At 37.8% G+C, this 18,617-nt stretch overlaps 1 protein-coding gene and 1 long non-coding RNA gene across 4 annotated transcripts in view; one reads left to right on the top strand and one right to left on the bottom strand.

Annotated features, from left to right (window-relative positions):
- The window catches only part of DKK2 (dickkopf WNT signaling pathway inhibitor 2), a 112,663-nt gene extending 100,702 nt beyond the window's left edge, over nt 1–11,961 (top strand). For both annotated transcript variants that reach the window (XM_084973263.1, XM_003129269.5), the window contains exons 2-4: nt 5,234–5,384; nt 6,544–6,699; nt 9,587–11,961. In XM_084973263.1, the coding sequence (XP_084829389.1) occupies nt 5,312–5,384; nt 6,544–6,699; nt 9,587–9,837 (480 nt within the window). In that variant the 5' untranslated portion in view covers nt 5,234–5,311 and the 3' untranslated portion in view covers nt 9,838–11,961. The remainder of the gene's footprint in view (nt 1–5,233; nt 5,385–6,543; nt 6,700–9,586) is intronic.
- The window catches only part of LOC146401014 (uncharacterized), a 156,632-nt gene that overhangs the window by 57,310 nt on the left and 80,705 nt on the right, over nt 1–18,617 (bottom strand). Inside the window, exon 3 of one of the 2 annotated variants that reach the window (XR_014813249.1) lies at nt 16,863–18,527. The exons of the other annotated variant lie outside the window; for it this stretch is intronic. This is a non-coding gene — a long non-coding RNA (uncharacterized LOC146401014). Of the gene's footprint in view, nt 1–16,862; nt 18,528–18,617 lie in introns of those variants that run through there. 2 annotated transcript variants of the gene reach the window in all.

Here is an 18,617-nt window from a genome sequence, read left to right on the forward strand (position 1 = left end):
CCTCAAGAACCTATGGCACATATCCAGAACATCATGAAATATCTAAAAAATTCCCCTCAAATTTAATACAGCTAAATCCTCCTGGCCTTAGGTTCAGAAATCCTCAAAGATGCATCTAGGTAAACCCCTATCCCCTAGAGGTAACTATGGACAAAAGAAAAGATCAAGTTGCACAGCCACCTTCAGCTTGAAGTTTACAACGGCGCATTAGCCAGATTGAGTTCTATTTCCCTGCACCTCCTGCAGCTGCAATCTTACGGTTTGATTTTGAAATGACCACCTTAAAGGGAAGCATATTTTGCATGCTCTTTGAAATAGAGATCTATCATGTGGAATGTCAGGACGAGAGAAATTAATCTTTTCTCTAAGGACCGAGAGGGGGCAGGTCTGATCTGGTTCTGCAACCCTTTGCTGTGCTCTCTTTGAGACCCCAGACAAGTTCCAGTTCCCAGCCTTTTGCTGCTATGTCCCTCTATCCACTTGCCTCAAATGTTTTTCATTCCCAAAGCTGGGTTGTCCCCCTGCAGGCTTTCTTCTGCCTGCCCAGCTGATGATGTTTTTCTGGCTCCAGAAAACTTCTGAGATTGTTACAAACAGTGCTTGCGGGGACAAAGGATTGTCCCGATTAAAAACAACAACAACAACAAAACTAGGACGGTCTTGCAAGAATCTGGATGGGTGGCTAGCCCACATGAACACTTTGTGATGTCTCTCTCTTCTTTCTCCCCAACCCCTCCATCATTAAACAGGAAGAATGTCATTATTTTGAAAGCTCGGGAGTTAAACTTAGTTTTTGGTTGTGACCAAAGACTAAATAGCCAGCACTGCTAAGATACCTGAAACACTTTCTTATTTCATTATCACTTCACTGTTGCATTGAGGGGGGTTCTAAGGGGCAAGCAGTAATTGAAAAATAAGAATAAATTCAAGCCTAAGTCTTGATTTAAGAGGGCTTTTCTCCCTGCGGGTTTAAGAATAATTGGGGGGAAAAGGGCTCAATACGTTAAAATAAAATGCAGCAACATTTTATTCTGTTCATTAGAAAGTTATTTAATTATTATTATTTGCATGGTAAGATTTGCTTATAATTCTGATTACACCAAGTTTAAGTGTACATAAAACTGTTGTCAAAAAAATGGAATGAGAAAACTTTTTTTAGTCTTGTCCGTGTTTTCTGCCAGTATTCTGTTTTTTCCAACAGCTGCAGCAGGACATGCTGTTGGTATTTAGAGGCTTCTAGAAAGAAAAGTAGCCAAGTTTATTTTCCTGATCTCTAAATTCAGCAAAAAGGTCACAATTCAAATATCTCCTCTATGTGTGCATTAATAGTCATGATTAAATGGTCTTATTTGTGACACTGTACAGTGAGGCCTGGAAGCCAGGTCAGGGCTCTGAACCCCCAAGTTTTCTGCCACTAAGCACATACCACTTACTTAAACTCTCTTCACTCCCTTGTAAATAAAATTTCCAGATTCGCACAGAGTAAATGGACTTAAAAAAATCCTCTATTCTAAAAAAAGAAATGCTCATTTCTGATAGACATTATTTTCAAGCTGCGTCCAATGTGTTCACTCTTTTTTCAGTCCATGGCCTAGTGGTAATGATAACTAGCACTGCTATTTATGGGAACCACTGTATTTTTAGTCTAGTAAGTGAGCTGGGCAAAACCTCTTTGTGTTTTGGTCTGATCCTGGACAGCTTTCATACGCTCTTAATTTATGGCCCATCGTCTGCTATTATTGGGTACCTCAGCTCAATTAATCTCTTAAGTGTGACTGAGGCTAAGTCATGAATGATTCTGCATGAAGGCAAGTATTCCTGGATACTCAGGCAACCAGGGATTTCTGACTCAGTTTTGGAACATTTTGGTCCCAGACAGGCATGTAGAAAGTCTCTCTATAATTCTTTCATTTGATCTCCAGTCTTCTACATAGACTGTCACTGTTTCTTATACTGTTCATATAAAGTCAAGTAAATGAAGAATCACAAAAACTCACTATTAATACTTTCCATGGCAGGTTAAAAATCAGTTTTCTTATTCATTTATAAACTAAGTACCAGGGAAGCATATTATTATTTTTGTTAAATGGAAACTCAGACAAGGTACCCAAATATACTTTTTTGTTTATCGCACAATCATCATCAAATGGGTCCTTTGGAGGAGAAGGAAAATGGAAACTATAGATTTTTTCATGGGAAAGTTTCTGAACAATACTTTTATTAACACGTGTAATTCCCTTTATTGGTCTGTTAATCGTCACAACTCATCACTTCTTCAGGAGCCTCCATAAATTCTTTATGTTCTTTGCTTTCTGTCTCTTTCTCTGCCTCTTTCCCAATCTCTCCCTTCCTTCCTCTCTTGCCTAATATGATACTATTTACAGACACGTTAAAAGGGTTAATGTAAGAAAAATCCATAGCAAGCTGCAGAGCCCTTATACTTGAGTTTAAAACTCTTTACTGAAAAATAATGCATTAGGTTCAAAATATGAGAAATGGTATTAATGGGTCAGAGCCATATTTCCTCATGTTCTCTGTTTTATTGTTGATGGTTACACCAAGGGAAACTTTAAGACTGACTAAACTCATCCTGGGAGACGCTGATTTCAGATGACAAGACATGCCCCTAAATGTCACTTACTTTCCTTAAAACTTGTTTCAATCAATTTGTCTAATTCATTCTTGATTTTTTTCATATATAAAGGCTATTTATTGGAGCCAGGAGTTCCATAAATATGCTAGAAGCTTGCCTTTCAATTATTAAAATCTAACTTTTTTTTGTCAAAGTACTCCTCAATGTTATATTCTGGGATTTCATTCCAAGGGCAAGTTCACATTAATGCTAACCTTCCATTTAAAAAAATTCCTGCATACTTTTTCTGTCTCTATCATTTATATTTCAAGACAATTAAAAGACATATAGGAACGTAATGAAACTCCCTAATATTTTTTTCTCTCCTCCCTTTGAAAAAATGGTGAAAATTTTACTGTGATCCCATTCAAATAAAGAACTACTGTGTATATTACTTTTTTATTTATAATGATTCTTATTTTTTTCCATTATAGCTGATTTACAGTGTTCTGTCAGTTTTCTACTGCACAGCAAGGTGACCCATTCACACGTATTACTTTTCCATTTCAATATTTTCCATTTCCCATCAACTGAGAATGATGATATGCTTTTCACAATTTTTTGCTAACTGCTACTTTTAGCAAAAAACTTTCTTTCTAACATAGAGACTATTTTTTTTTAGGAATGGAATCAAGTATTACTCTATATTCAGAGTCTCTTGAAGATTCATTGTCTGAGTTGAATAGTACAAGATGTTTTAAGTGGCATGGGTTCTCTCAACTTCCGTTGAAAGAACATGCCCTATTTTTGAGGAAGGAAAAAAAAACCTTTTGAGACATCAAATGTTTCTTGCAAAACAATTTGGTGAAATAAATGTAAATGAATCAGAAACATGTGAATTGTATTTCAAATAAAATTAATAGGTTTAAATACGAAGGCAGTAAAGTGCTTGAAGGGGGAAGAGACAATCAGGAAGTGACATTTGTTCTGTTTTCATCAGTCTTGGACTTTTGAAAAATGGCCTAATGCTCTAAATTCAACCACATTCAGATTTTCTCTTAAGCCTAATGATAGAGTTCCAGGATGAGACAGTAATATCCAAATACCTTTTATAGTTTTATCTGGCTCCAATTATAATGTGGGCATCAAACATTGCCACTGTGCAATCCTTCAAAAGCACTTTCAATAGGTTTTCTATTTCCTATTCTTCTCTGAGGGTAACCAGTAAATTGTAATGATGCTAAAAGTATACTTTTTCATAGAACGACATGTAAAGTTTTCTGAGTCACACATCAATTTCATATTATTTCCTCTTCCTGGGGACTGGATGCAGTACACACATAAGCAGGAGAAGGGCATGGGGAGAAAAGGCGATGGAAGAAACAGAGTGTAAGAGAGAGGAAGAGATGGAAGAAAAGAAATAAGCAATGCATGCAACCCCAGGCCACCAAACCTCATAAATAAAGTACTTAAACCATACTCATTATTCAAGAGTGACACAAATTTTACCCTGTAGGGTTTTTTTGTTTTGTTTGTTTGTTTGTTTTTTGGTCACACCTGAGGCATGTGGAAGTTTCTGGGCCAGGGATTGAACCTGGGCCTCTGCAATGACAATGCCAAATCTTTAATCCATTAAGCCACAAGGAACTCCCTGACCCTATAGTTTTAAAGTCATATCATTTATGCTTCCTTATAAACAACTACATAGCTTCCTTTTATTTTTGTATTTTTCAATTTAAAAAAACGTGCATTATTCTGAAAGTCAAGGAAAAAAAGAACTGCAGTGTAAACAAACAAACAAAAACTACAAATAAGTCTCCCAATCAACATGCCTCAAAATGCAAGTTTGATTTGTGGTGTGACATTTCAGTTTCTCAACTCTCTGTCTCTGAAAACAGGGACATTTTTAGTGTTGCAATAACTTCCAAGAGACAATAAGTATATAACTGGAGTGTGTGTGTATTAGGAGACTGCTTTTTTGTTTTCTGAGAACATGATGATGTAATTAGAGTTTAACATCCCTCTGACCACTCAGAACTCTGCTCACCATCAGGTTTAAAAAGAGGATGCTGCTCCTTTATTTCTTTGTGCCAGAGAATTCACTGTTTCAAACTGTTCTGGAAGCATTTCTCCTCTTTGCTCCTCACAGGCAGGAATTGTGAGGAGTCACTCTTCCAATATCTTTTCCATACATGGGCAGGAGATGTGTTCTAACTGCTTAACATAACACTTTCTTGCTTTAGTTAACTTTCTCTCCATCCTAGTTTAGCAAATAAAAAATGAAGGGGCTAGGCTATGTCATTTATACCCTAAGTTAATGGCAATATAACACTTTCAAATGTTTCTGAGCCTACAAAGACACTCTTAAAAGCTCTACTTAACAACATAAAGTCTAAATCCTAACGCTAAAACTGTGTCAATGGAAATATATGAATAATGTCAACTTTACCTTCATCACCATCACTCTCAATATTTATAAAGTTGTGAATTAAGTAAATGTCGATACGGAGTATCTCTGCTCAGAACATTATTACGATGGTGTATTTCCTTGGAGGAGGGATATACTGTGATTTATTTTCCCCCATGATTTGCTATAATGACTTTATGTGTTAAAGATCTAATCTCCTTTGCTTTTGGTGGTGTTGTTCCACTTCATGGCAGGCCTACCCTTGTAGCAGTGATAAGGAATGTGAAGTTGGGAGATACTGCCACAGTCCCCACCAAGGATCCTCAGCCTGCATGGTGTGTCGAAGGAAAAAGAAGCGCTGCCATAGAGATGGCATGTGTTGTCCTGGTACCCGCTGCAATAATGGTAAAGGTCTCACTCAGAGCCAATGGGTGTCTTTCCTTTCATGTGGGAGGCCTGGCTACCAAGTTAGGCTGCTTTCTCCTTAGTCAGACTCCAGAAATGTAAGGAGCCTTTCAACTGGCAGGAATGGGATCAGGGTTTAGATTGCTGGGATTCCCTCCCACATCTTAGTTTTTCTGGGCTCTGATAACCTTCTGCCATTTATAATCTATGCTGATCTAGGACTTGCCATGTTGAAATGTTGCATATAAATAGCTATATATTCTAGTGGACTAAGCACATAAGTGAATATGTGCAAAGGAACCAAGAAAGAAACCTACTGTGATTTAGCAACACAATTATGAGTCTGTTTTCCATTTTTGTACTAGTTTCATACCTTGGTTCTTATACTCAAGGTGTCCTCTTTTGAAGGCCCCACCCTGTGATATATACAAATGCTGATGGAGTGATTGGTTCCTCCTAAAGGAGACACAAGAATCCATTCCCTAGCCTTCCTCAAAGCAGGGCTTCACTCAATCTCAATGAGTTTATAGGCAGACAATTCAGCATAAATGATGAAATGTAGAACCACAGACAACACAGGGTAAAACCATTACATAACTGTAGAAGGTGATTAGAAATATACACTTAGTCATACAAAACAACACAATCAGACTCATATTTCTATACTGGTTCCTGACCTCTGGGCATAGTCCTACTGGGAGTTCCTTGCACAAAAACAGGAGGAAGGGAGAAGACCTGGTACCATTAGATGTGTTTACAGTATAGTCTAGGAGTCTATTGTCGAATGAAATAGGAAACTTGATCCTGAACAAAGATGTCTGATCAGACAATTTTAAAGTACTGAGAGCTAATAATAATTTAATACTCTACTATGTCACTATTCTAAGTACTTCACATGTATTGATAATAACTTAGTGAAATGAATTCTGTTTTTATCCCCATTTTTGTCCAAGGTCACTTGGTCTTGAGATTGACAAGATTCAAATCAAGAAAGCCTGGTTCAGGTCCAAACTATTCAATACTCAGACTAGATAAATATGTAAATAAATGAATGGATGAATAAATAGAAGATAGACAGCTTCATACCTCACATCAGGAGACTACTTGGATAAGACCCACACTTTATAATAAGTCTAACAAATTACCTGACTATTTCTAGGCATCTGCATCCCGGTCACTGAGAGCATCTTAACTCCTCATATCCCAGCTCTGGATGGCACTCGGCACAGAGATCGAAACCATGGTCATTACTCAAACCATGACTTGGGATGGCAGAATCTAGGAAGACCACACACTAAGATGTCACATATAAAAGGTAGGGATATCTGCAGTTCTATGTTATTTTTCCTTGTTTTATAATGAAATATATATATTTGGGGATGAGTGCTAAGACCACATTGTAGAAGAGCCTGTGAAATGGGAGCTGTTGCAGGGGTCTTTAGAAAATGTCTCCCATGCTTTTTAATCTGGAAAATTTTCCACAATTCTGGGAATTTTTGAAAACTATTTAATACAATCTTCCCCTCCACGATTTCCCTTTGGAACTCCTAATATTCAGATGTTTGACTGCCTATATTGATGCTCTAATTTTCATTTCTCTTCAATTTTTAATATCTTTATCCTTTTATGCTACTTTCCTAAAATTTCTCTGTTTTATCTCCATTATAGTGACTCTAATGTTACAGTGACTTTAAAACTGCTCCCATATTGTGATTCTCCACATTGTACACCTATAAATTATATAAATATAATTCCATTAGTTTTGTGTGGAATTTGATAAAAAATATAAGGAAGGTACAAGATTTTAACTGAATTTCTCAATTCTTAATTTTGAGGATGCTAGAGATTTCTTAAGACATCTTAATTTGTTAGAAAATACGTATCATGGGAATTGCCGTATTCTGATCAACCAGGCCATTTTCTAAACAGTTCTGCCTTTTTATATGATATTTAGAACAAATCTTTTTTTTTTTTTTTCCTTTTTATGCCCACACCCATGGCATATGGAAGTTTCTAGGCCGGGTGTCAAATTGGAGCTGCAGCTGTGGCCTATACCACAGCTATGGCAATACTGGATCTGAGCCACATCTGTGACCTACTTACATCACAGCTTGTGGCAATGCTGGATCCTTAACCCACTGAGCCACAACAGAAACTCCAAGAACAAATCTTTTATACAAGCATTTCTTTTATATAAGCATCTCTGTTCCTTATTCAAGAATAAAGTATTCTAGGAGTTCCCACTGTGGCTCAGCAGTAATAAACCTGACTAGTATCCACAAGGATGCGGATTTGATCTCTGGCCTTGCTCAGTGGGTTAAGGATCTTGTGTTGTCATGAGCTGTGGTGTAGGTTGCAGATGTGGCTTGGATCCCAAGCTGCTGTGGTTGTGGTGTAGGCCAGCAGCTACAGCTCCATTTTGAACCCCAGCCTGGGAACTTTCAAATGACGCAGCTGCAGCACTAAAAAAAAAAAAAAAAAAAAAAAAAAGAAAAAAAAAAAAAAAGAAAAAGAAAAAGAAAGAAGTTTATTGTCCAGCAATGAGGAAAACTGGTTAACTTTTAAAACTCCCTGGTTTACTTGACCACAAAACAATTTCCCCACATTTTCACATTTTGCAGTGCTAGGATCCTATAGAGTATCTGACCAACTTAGAACACTAACAGGTATATCAATCAGACTAAAGAGACTGACAATTTTAATTATCCTTTGTCTGCACTCCCTGGGGGCCTAACTGCTTTGCCCATATCTATTTCTATTCCACCAAATTCACATGCATTTGTTAGTATACGCATATCCTTCTTTATTCCAACAGATATCTATGTCACAGTATAACTGCAAATTTATTAATTGTTTTCATCTAATTATATATGTAATTTTCTTATGGAAGCCAGGAAGAAATGTTGATGGCTAGTGAGTTGTGTCAATATCACACAGTGGAATTGGTGACATCTGGGCTGACAGATAACCTTTTATAGCAGTCTTGGCATACTACTATCCGTGAGCCAAGTCTGTCCTGATCTCATTTTTGTAAATGTTTTATTGTAACACAGCCTTGCCCAATCACTTAGGCATTATCTATGGCTGCTTTTATGATACAACAGCAGAATGAGGAACTAACATATGGCCTAAAAACTCAAAAGCATGTACGATCCTGCAGGCTACAGAGAAGTTTGCTACTTCTTTATAAAGGTTATACGCCAATCCAACTGTGATACTGTGATTACTCTTTGATGACTTGATCCTTTCTCTGAATTAAACACCCAGATTTGTGCCTATCTGCCCTCGCTCTGTGTCATAGCTTTCAAGAGACTTTATTTCCTAGGCTCCCTGTCAGGTGGCTTCCAGCCATGTGGGTTTGGCTGTGGTGGGAGACTGAGAGGCAGAGGAAGGGAAAGGCCAAAACATCCTCTCTGCCTCAGGTAGTGTTTCTGGCAGGGCCGTGCCTCCTTGGGGCTGTGGCTCCTGCCAGGTGGACCTACTGGGATTCCAGTACCAGCTGGTAAATCCAGCCCCTGCCCTGGCTCCATTCTGACTTTATCTGCCCCTATGGATCCTCCAGCCTAAATGTGGTAGTGGCTTCTGCTGTGCTGCTTTACCATCCTCTGGTACTTCTTACTTCTTAGCCCTGCAACTCACTACCTATATGACCAGTTCTCCAATTAAATATATTCCTTTTTGAATATTCAACATTTTTGCTTTCCTGGCTAGACTTTAACTGATGCATGGTTTTAGGAGTCCCAGAGAATTTAAGCCTTCTCCTTGAATCAGTTTGTTTATACCTTTGGGGTATTAAATTAATTTCAGAGTGATTCTTTTTATTTACTTATATTCACTCACTTAGTAAACAGGAAAAGGACAAATATTTAAAATCATCACATGCCAAAGTAAAGAGAAGATGAAGCACAGTCCTAACTATTTATTAAACTTGATATTCAGGTAGCAAATAATGGAAATAGACAATAATCAATTTACATGATTAGAGGGAGAGCCTATAGTTATGATTCCCAGACATCATGGAAGATAGTATAAAAATTTTAAGATCCCTCAAATATGTGGCAAACAAAGTTACTAGATCATATCTTGTAAAACATGGGCATTCCCTATGATTGACAGAATTAAACATTTTAGGTGCTTCTGATTGCAAAGCAGGTTTTTTTATAAAGCACCATGGTAAAATATTTTGGTCATCATCTCTGCAGGGCATGAAGGAGATCCCTGTCTACGATCAACAGACTGCATTGAAGGGTTTTGCTGTGCACGTCACTTCTGGACCAAAATCTGCAAACCAGTGCTCCATCAGGGGGAAGTCTGTACCAAGCAGCGCAAGAAGGGCTCTCATGGGCTGGAAATCTTCCAGCGGTGTGACTGCGCAAAAGGCCTGTCTTGTAAAGTATGGAAAGATGCCACCTACTCCTCCAAAGCCAGACTCCATGTATGCCAGAAAATATGATGACCTCTGAGGAAAAGCATCACTAGCAGACTGTGAATCTGTGTATTTAATGCATTATAGCATGGTGGAAAATTTGGTCTGGATTTCATAAGAAGAACTAAAATGAGGAATGTGATAAGAATATAGCAGAGAAAGAGAAGAAAAAGATAAAGAAGCAGATTAGAAAGGGTGACAAATGTAGTACAATCAGTGTTTCCCATCATGCAACTTGTTTCTGTAAATAATGTACACATTTGTGAAAATGCTATTACTGAAAAAAGCACATGGTGAAATTATTGACGAATACCATGTGACTTTCCAAGAGTTGAGGTTGTGCTGGAGGATTGGTTTCCTTCAGACTGGTGATTGCCTATAAAAACAACCTAAAAGCCATATTTCTATTTAAAGTTATTGTTTAATAAAATATTCTCCACATATACCCTGGTATACAGTAGGCTCTAAAACATGAAAAGGGCTGTTAAATAGGCAATGAAAGCATCGAGTCAACTTGCAACACAGAATCACCTTTTAATTTGGAACACTACTTCTTACCACTCAATTAAAGACTGTGGTAGACAAGAAAAAAAGCAGTCAATACTTTCCAAATAATTTCAAAACGACTGCAGGTCTTTTGTCCAGACCTTCAGAAAAAAAAAACAAACAAACTTGGTTTTCCTCAAACTGATTATCTACATTTTTCAAAAGTTCGATTTCACCTATAGTTAATAAGAGCCAGTATTAATAAGACAAAAAGAATCCCTTCAGATTCTCAAGTATCTAAATTGCATGTCTCCTGATTGTGATTCCTACCTATTTTATTTTCCAAATTATACCCATTGCGAATAGCACAGAGCAGAATTTTCAGACTGCAAAAATTTTAAGATGCCCCAAATATGTGGTAAACAAAGTTACTAGATCATATCTTGTAAAACTTGTGCATTCCCTATGATTGACAGAATTAAACATTTATCTTTTACATACTCTGCAGTATAGCAGGGTAAAACTGATAAAAGAAGCTTAAGCCACATCTGTCCTGCACTGAAGCCATAGCAAGGAAATGGGAGAAACTCTGGGAAGTGGCCAGGTTTTGGCAACACATAGATCATATGTCTGAAGCACAAACTGAGTTTTCACATTTGAAACCCAAGGCTGCACAACCTAAATGGAAGTTTTCCATGGGATTTGCTATCACAATATTTACCACACAGATGAGCTCAGTGTGAGGACACACCTGACCTCAAAATATTTTTTTTTTTATCTATTTTTGAGGTCCTAAAACAATCTTAATGTGAGGAGGTCTCTTGAAATGGACTCCAAGGCAAGTAGGGTAGGAAGGAGGCATTGCCCTCAGTAGGTTTCTAACTGGCTGATGGCACCATGTGATTGTTCTGCACCAACGACAGCTATTTTTTGCCAAAGATGTTTTCTGCGGTAATTGAGATAAAAAAAAAAAACAAAAAACAAAAAAAAACATATAAATGGAATAACGTGTAAAGTCTACATTTTGCTAATCTATAGAAACCACAGGTTCTAAATTCTTTGAATCCATTTTATTATTTTTTTTACTTTACTCAGTTCTAAATATTATGTCTAGACATAAAGCAAAAATGTTATCTTATAGTTGTTACTTTTGACTTTTCTTTTATAGACTGTAAGTCACTCCTTAATTTTCTTTTACTTAACTCCCATTTGCAGTCTCAAATTCAAGTTTTCCCAGTAGAAACTGAACCTGAGCCTGCATGACTAGCTTCCTGCATTCATTTACTACGATGATTAAGATTTACATGTTCCCCACATGTCTGCTAAAACAAAAATTATTAGCTAATCTATCCAAGAACCAAAGTCTGTACAAACAGGTTTCTATTAGCTTGGCAACATGAAAATGGAACATTTCAGTCAAATGTTTCCTATATAGCAATTACATTTACAATCTGGTTTCTTCTACATTATTTCCCTTATGTACATCCCTTCAAAAATTATTATTTGAAATAATTTATTTACAGGAAATGTTAATGAGATGTATTTTCTTATAGAGATATTTCTTACAGAAAGCTTTGTAGCAGAATATATTTGCAGCTATTGACTTTGTAATTTAGGGGAAGTGTATAATAAGATAAAATATATTAAATTTTTCTCCTCCAAAAATGGAATTCAAATTTCCTTGTGTTTTGCTTATGGGAAAAACTTTAATAGAATCCTGGATTCTCAGAGTTCAACTGGACTGTGTCTAATTTTGCAGTTTTGGTAGAAAGCTTATGGATGACATCACCATGAGATGATTCAAGGTAGTTTACTATTATGAAGGTGCTTACTTCATAGCAGGAGAGCTCTAATGGTTTCAAAGTTATCTTTTCATTAAAGTATTCTAGCTTATGCTTTTCACCCCTTTATTCTTACCTTACCTTCTGAAACATCTCAGAATACAGTTTGTCCACAAACCTCTTCAAAACAATTGAAGCCACCTGACATATTCCCTATGCAATCTTCTCTCCAGGTTAAAATTTCCCAAAATATAGATGCCAACGTACTTATATTATTGGTTCATTCCCTATAGCACAAAGAAGCTACAAAATATCTTTATCCCTATATGGCCATAGACTGGCCTTGCATGAACTCAAATCTACTTCCTCAGAAGGCCTTTCCTCTGCTTCCTGAACAAAAAGATGTCAGGAGTGTTTGACAAACAGTATTCCAACTATGAGACTGGGAGTGGTTGCAAGAGCCCGTGTTGTATTAGAGGTGTTCATGGGCTGAAGATGTGGAAAATAAACATTCTGTGACATAATGGAATGAATTAAGTACACCTATGGCAGCTTAATGAAGCTAAAACAGTTCCCTAGGTACAGGTCAGTGTTGAAAACATCTCAAGCACTGCTGAAATAATTCCTCACATTATTCTAATTAGTCAGTTGTATGCTTAAATAGTTATCCATTTCCTCAAACTGAGAACATTTATATTTCCTAGCTACAGTGTATTTCTAGATTATAACAATCATATTGCGTGATATTTTTCTTTTCCACTGAGCTCAGTGTGATTCTCTGAGAAGTGAAGAATTTTTCCGACTTCCTTTTATTTTTTTTTATTTTATTTACTTTATTTTATTTTTATTTTTTTGTCTTTTTGCTATTTCTTGGGCCACTCCTGCGGCATATGGAGGTTCCCAGGCTAGGGATCTAATCGGAGCTGTAGCTGTCAGCCTACGCCAGAGCCACAGCAAAGCAGGATCCAAACCGTGTCTGCGACCTACACCACAGCTCACGGCAATGCTGGATCCTCAACCCACTGAGCAAGGGCAGGGATCAAACCCGCAACCTCATGGTTCCTAGTCGGATTCATTAACCACTGCGCCATGACAGGAACTCCCCGACTTCCTTTTTAGCCAAGAAACAAAATACCCTATCGAAGCCTTAGGATTTAAGAGGGGGGAACAATCAATTACACTTTTATCCTACCCAAATTTGGACCATTTGAGAAAAAGGTTAAGAAAAAGAAGTCAGTAGTTCCTATTGTGGTACAGCGGAAACGAATATGACTAGGATCCATGAGGATTCGAGTTCCATCCCTGGCCTTGTTCGTTGGAGGGGATTTGACCTTGTCCTGAGCTGTAGTGTAGGTCGCAGATGTGGCTCAGATCCCATGTTGCTGTGGCTGTGCTATAGGCTGGCAGCTACAGCTCCAATTCTACTCTCTAGCCTGGTGACTTTCATATGCTTCGGGTGTGGCCCTAAAAAGCAAAAAAAAAAAAAAAAAGAAAAAAAGAAAGGCAGAAACAGATTCTGTGCCCACTCTCAGGCAACACAAGCCATCAGTTCTACCTTCTGGAGCTGCCCCTGTAAAACGTACAATGTGGATGCACAGAGCATAATGACACACTTTCTTCTGGCAGTTAGTGCCAAAGAAGAAGGGTGGGGAAAGGACAGAACTATGCATTTCTCATTCAAGAATTTCATTTGAAATTCTTCAAAACTGTATAATTCATACCACATGAAAAGAGAGTATGAGGGATGGAGCAAAACAAAGATGATTATATACTCCATAGTCAACTAACATTGAGGCTTAGAAAGGATATCCCTCCATCAGTCCCCAGACCTTTATATTCTTAATCGATTGAACATAGCCATCTGTCTATGGTAAAAAAAAAAAATGGGTTTTTATCATATAATATCACTTACATGAGGAATCTAATGAAAATAATACAAAGGAACTTATTTATAAAACAGAAACAAACTCACAGATTTCAAAAGCACTCTTGTGATTCCCATGGGGATACTGTGGGTAAGGGGAGGAAAGAAATGGGAGGATGGGAATAGCATATACACACTTCTGTATAAAATAGAGAATTAACAAGAACCTGCTGTATAGCACAGGGAAAACTACTCAATAGTTTGAAATAACCTATATGGGAAAAAAGAATGGATATATATAAACGTATATACCTGTACCACTGAATATATATGTGTCATTACACACACACACACAAAAATATGTATGTATTTGATTCAGTGGAATTACTCCCTCAACCCTACATTTGTTCTAGTTAAAGAAGCATACCAGCAGATTCCTGAAATAAAATTGTTTTGAATACTTCTGAAAATCACTTTAGCAAATGGGGCTTGGGGCATCGAAGACCCTCTCAACATTCCTTCACTCAACACACACTCATGGAGAACAAATTCGATGGTGCTGGGCAGCTTTGTAGGCTGCACAGTTGGCAGAAGCAGAAAACCAAACCAACAAAGTTCATCCATTCACTGTTTTTCCCCCCATGTTTTAGGGCAATAGCTAGGAGTCAGAAAATAACTAAATAGCAATTATATACTTTAGGAGACATATATGAATTCTATGAAGAAAACTGAAATAAGGTAAAGGAACAGAAGTGGCAGTATTTCAGATTTTGTGGTCAGGAAAGATCTCTCAGAGGAAGCAAACATGAGTAGAAAGCTGAATGAAATGAGGATGTGGCCTGGAGAAACAGTAGCTCAGGAAGAGCAAGGGCAAACACTTGACAGTGGGAAGGAGTTAAGGGGGAGATTGTGACGGAATGGGTAGCAGGAGAGGAGATGAGGTCAGAGAAAGAGTTGGGCCAGACTGGAGTTCCCATCAAAGCTCAGTGGTTAACGAATCTGACTAGGAACCATGAGGTTCTGGGTTCTATCATTGGCCTTGCTCAGTGGGTTAAGGATCTGGTGTTGCTGTGAGCTGTGGTGTAGGCTGCAGATGCAGCTTGGATCCCACATTGCTGTGGCTCTGATGTAGGCCAGGGGCTACAGCTCCAATTCGATCCCTAGCCTGGGAACCTCCACATACCGTGGGAACAGTCCAAGAAATGGCAAAAAGACAAAAAAAAAAAAAAAAAAAAAAAAAAAAAAAAAAAAAAAGAGTTGGCTCAGATGGTCAGATTGTATAGAACCTTGCTGACCATCATAAATACATTTATTTTGAAAAATATATGAAGTTGGCAAGTTTTGAGTATGCAAGCTTTGAAAAAAATCACACAAGCTGATGTGTAGAGAAGAAACTAAGGCATCCAGGCAAAAACTGCTGGTGATTTAATTGGTGAGGTGAGGTGGAGGTCCTGAGAGGTCGCAGGACTTCAGGTATGTTAGAGGTAGAGGCAACTGGACATGCTGTTGAACAGGATGAGGGTTGCGAAAGAAAGAGTAAAACATCTTTGGCCTCGCATGAGCATCAAGAACATAGAGAGGAACATAGAACAGTTATTGATGAGAAAACAGTTTTTAAAAAATCCACCTCTTTCCTGAACAGTGCCATTTTATTTTATAAAGAAAGAACAGCTGTCAGTAGGATATTGATAATTCTTCAGAAAATTGCCCTTTGTAACTTTCTCATCAGCCAACTTGAGAGCTTAAGAAAAATCATATGAAGGAGGGGTTGTGTCAACAAAAAGAGAGAACTTGTTGGATGCACTAAGAGAAGCAGTTGCAAACAGAAGGAAGATTGAAAGGGCATCAAGAAGATGGGGAATAAACAGAGACTGAGGAGAGAGATGTTAAAGCAAGAGTGTAAGAGAGATGCGTCAAGAGGCATGCTGGAATTCCTAAAAGGTGCTAATAAGAAGCTTCAATTTGATGCAGATGTCAAAGGGTGTCAAGGAAAACTTACAGGAAGAGAACAGTTGACTCACAGCAGTAGGTTTACAAAACTATTTTAGCAAAGGGTGTAGCTCAGGCAACACTCCCATTGACACTGGGCCAATGCATTGCATTAAAGGGCAATTTGTCAAAGTAAGTCATAGCTCTCTTTGAGTCTTAAGTAATTGTAAAATATAGGACCTGGGAATTCTAAAGAAATAACAATATGCAAGTAATTGAGGTACTTTCATGAGAAATACACTTGCCATCATAGCTCTCACACATACGTCATGAATAAATACCATAGTGCATGACCCTTTAAAATTTCCTGGGGGGTCAACATTTCTTATAGATGCCCTGGACTTGTTTCATTTGCTCCACACCTTCCCACTTCACTGCACCTGCTACACCAGTCATCATTCTGTGTTTAATGGCCAGTCAGCCTCCAGGGCCTAGTAACAGATGGAGAACATCAGATCAGCTAGTGCATGTAAAATATGCTAGGTTCTACTTAGGCTTTGCAGGCAGACTTTGAAATTGAGATCATTTTATCTTCCATTTATCTCTCTACCTTGCCTATCGCTGCTGACAGTTGTGTTTTTGCCTGTTCCAATAGGTTATTTTCTCTGTGCCCAATTGTATGCCATTGCTTAAAGCTTATTTAGATAACAGTAAAACTGAGCAATGTCTATGGAAATATCAACATTCAAGTTATTTAACATACATCCACGTCTTTCTAATGTCCAAATATAGTGATGCTGCCTTTTATAATACCTGAGAGGAAAATACTGCAAAACTCATTTTTACATTTCAAGGGACCTTGAGTTTTCTCTGGGGAGTAAATACCCCAATACACTATGGGTTTCAGTTTGGGACTGCTAAAAATCAGTGTTGGCTAAGGAACAATTTGAGGATGCAGTATACACTTTCCTTAAGATAAAAGCAGTAAAAACAACTTGAAAATAGGATTTATTTAGTAAATGAGTGTGTAGTTACTCAAAACAGTGTTTTGAGGTTACAGATGAGAATGAGTATCTCTTATTTAACTGGGAAAAACAACCTCAGAAAAAGTCTACTCAGTGTTAAGAGTGGGACAGGCTGAAAAGAGTGACCATCTGGAAGAAAGAGACAGGAAGAGGCAATTCAAGAAAATGTTCAGGGAGCAGGGGATATGGGAACTTTCCTTGGAAAAACTTTTCTGTCAGTAGCCTTGAAATACGTCAAGAGGAGCAATTGAAGAGAAAGACTGGGTGAAAACCGGCTGTTAGGGGTGGGGGCTTCACAGAAAAAAACAAAGATTTAGAGACCGTCCAAAAAGAACATTCTGCTAGTCCAACATTCCTTTCCGATGCTTCGGGTTATCACACTGAGAATCCAGCTCTTATCTCATCGTCCACTGGCAAAGAAGAATGTTCGGAAGGACTCTCCCATAGGACACATACACCATAGTGATGATAACAATCATTACTATTTACATAGCACTTTTTACTTCGCTTCAGAAATGCCATTGAGTGTGTTACTAAGCTATATTCCTTACAATATGCTTGCAACTCCTGACTCTTTTTTGAATGCTGCTGATGAACCAGGCACTGGCCGACATTGCTCCATCACCCTTTGTCGCTCTTCACAAAAACCATCTACAGCAAGGAGGGGTGGGGCCATGATCTGAGACCCTGACTGGGGCCAGACTTTGCACTCTTATCACTTAGGCTACACTGCCTCCATTTGGAAATAACAACCCCTCTCAGGATCATGAGGCATTCTGCGGTTTGCGTACTGTTGAAGAACCGAGGTGAAAGTCTATCCTTCATAACCATTTCTTTACTCCAAGATTTGCTGAGTACTTCTTAAAGCAGTTTCCTTATTTTTCCTGAAGTCATAGGAGTTAGTGCTGGAATTTAGGCTAATTGGAGAATATACTGTTCTCTCTGCAGCAGACACTCCTTCCCATTGATTTCTTCTGAGGGTAAAAACTTGTCCAGTTAAGCATTTTGGACAATGTTAGCATGAACAGCTTACAGGTAAGCAAAAGTTTATGAAGTTTACAAATATATACTCTATCATTTGATTGGTGGATAACTAAAAGGTAATTTAAAAGTTCAAAATTTTCACACCAAGAATAGATAGGAGGAGTGGGATTCTTCAAAGCAGGATGTGGAGAGTATATGGCTGGAATTAGCTTTGTGACTAACAGGCTAAGATAGTTATTGAATCTCCATCTCACGCCACTTCACATTTTGCTATGAAACATAGCTCATATCAGAAAATTAAGCAGTTTCTTTGAACATCTTGTCATTTTATAAAAAATTAGTTTGAGTCCACTGAGCTTGTACTCTATGTCCCTGACCAAAACATTATCTCTATTTAGATAATACTCAGAATTACTAAACATGATATCAATGTGTTAATCCCTATTTAACTACAAACGGTCAAAGAATGTCCACTCATCTGTCAGGAAAACAGATACACAAACTGAACAAAATGACTTGCCGTTGTCACTGGGTTAGGAGCAGAGGAAGTAAAGGTGGAGAGTCTCTTACACTTTTCAATTAACACATTGATCTGAGTATCAGTTGCATTTTTTTTTAAACTGATTTTGGGATTTTTTTTTCTTGTACCTTTAGAAAAAATGAAATATCACAATCATTTCTCTACTACAAATACTCCAGTCTCTCTTTACCTTCAGAATAGCTTCTAAATCAAGTGAC

This window comes from Sus scrofa, chromosome 8 (genome assembly GCF_054392235.1).
Source record: "Sus scrofa isolate SSC_HxYL_T2T_F1_AM1 chromosome 8, Sscrofa_HxYL_maternal_Yorkshire_Landrace_v2.0, whole genome shotgun sequence".
NCBI lineage: Eukaryota > Metazoa > Chordata > Mammalia > Artiodactyla > Suidae > Sus > Sus scrofa.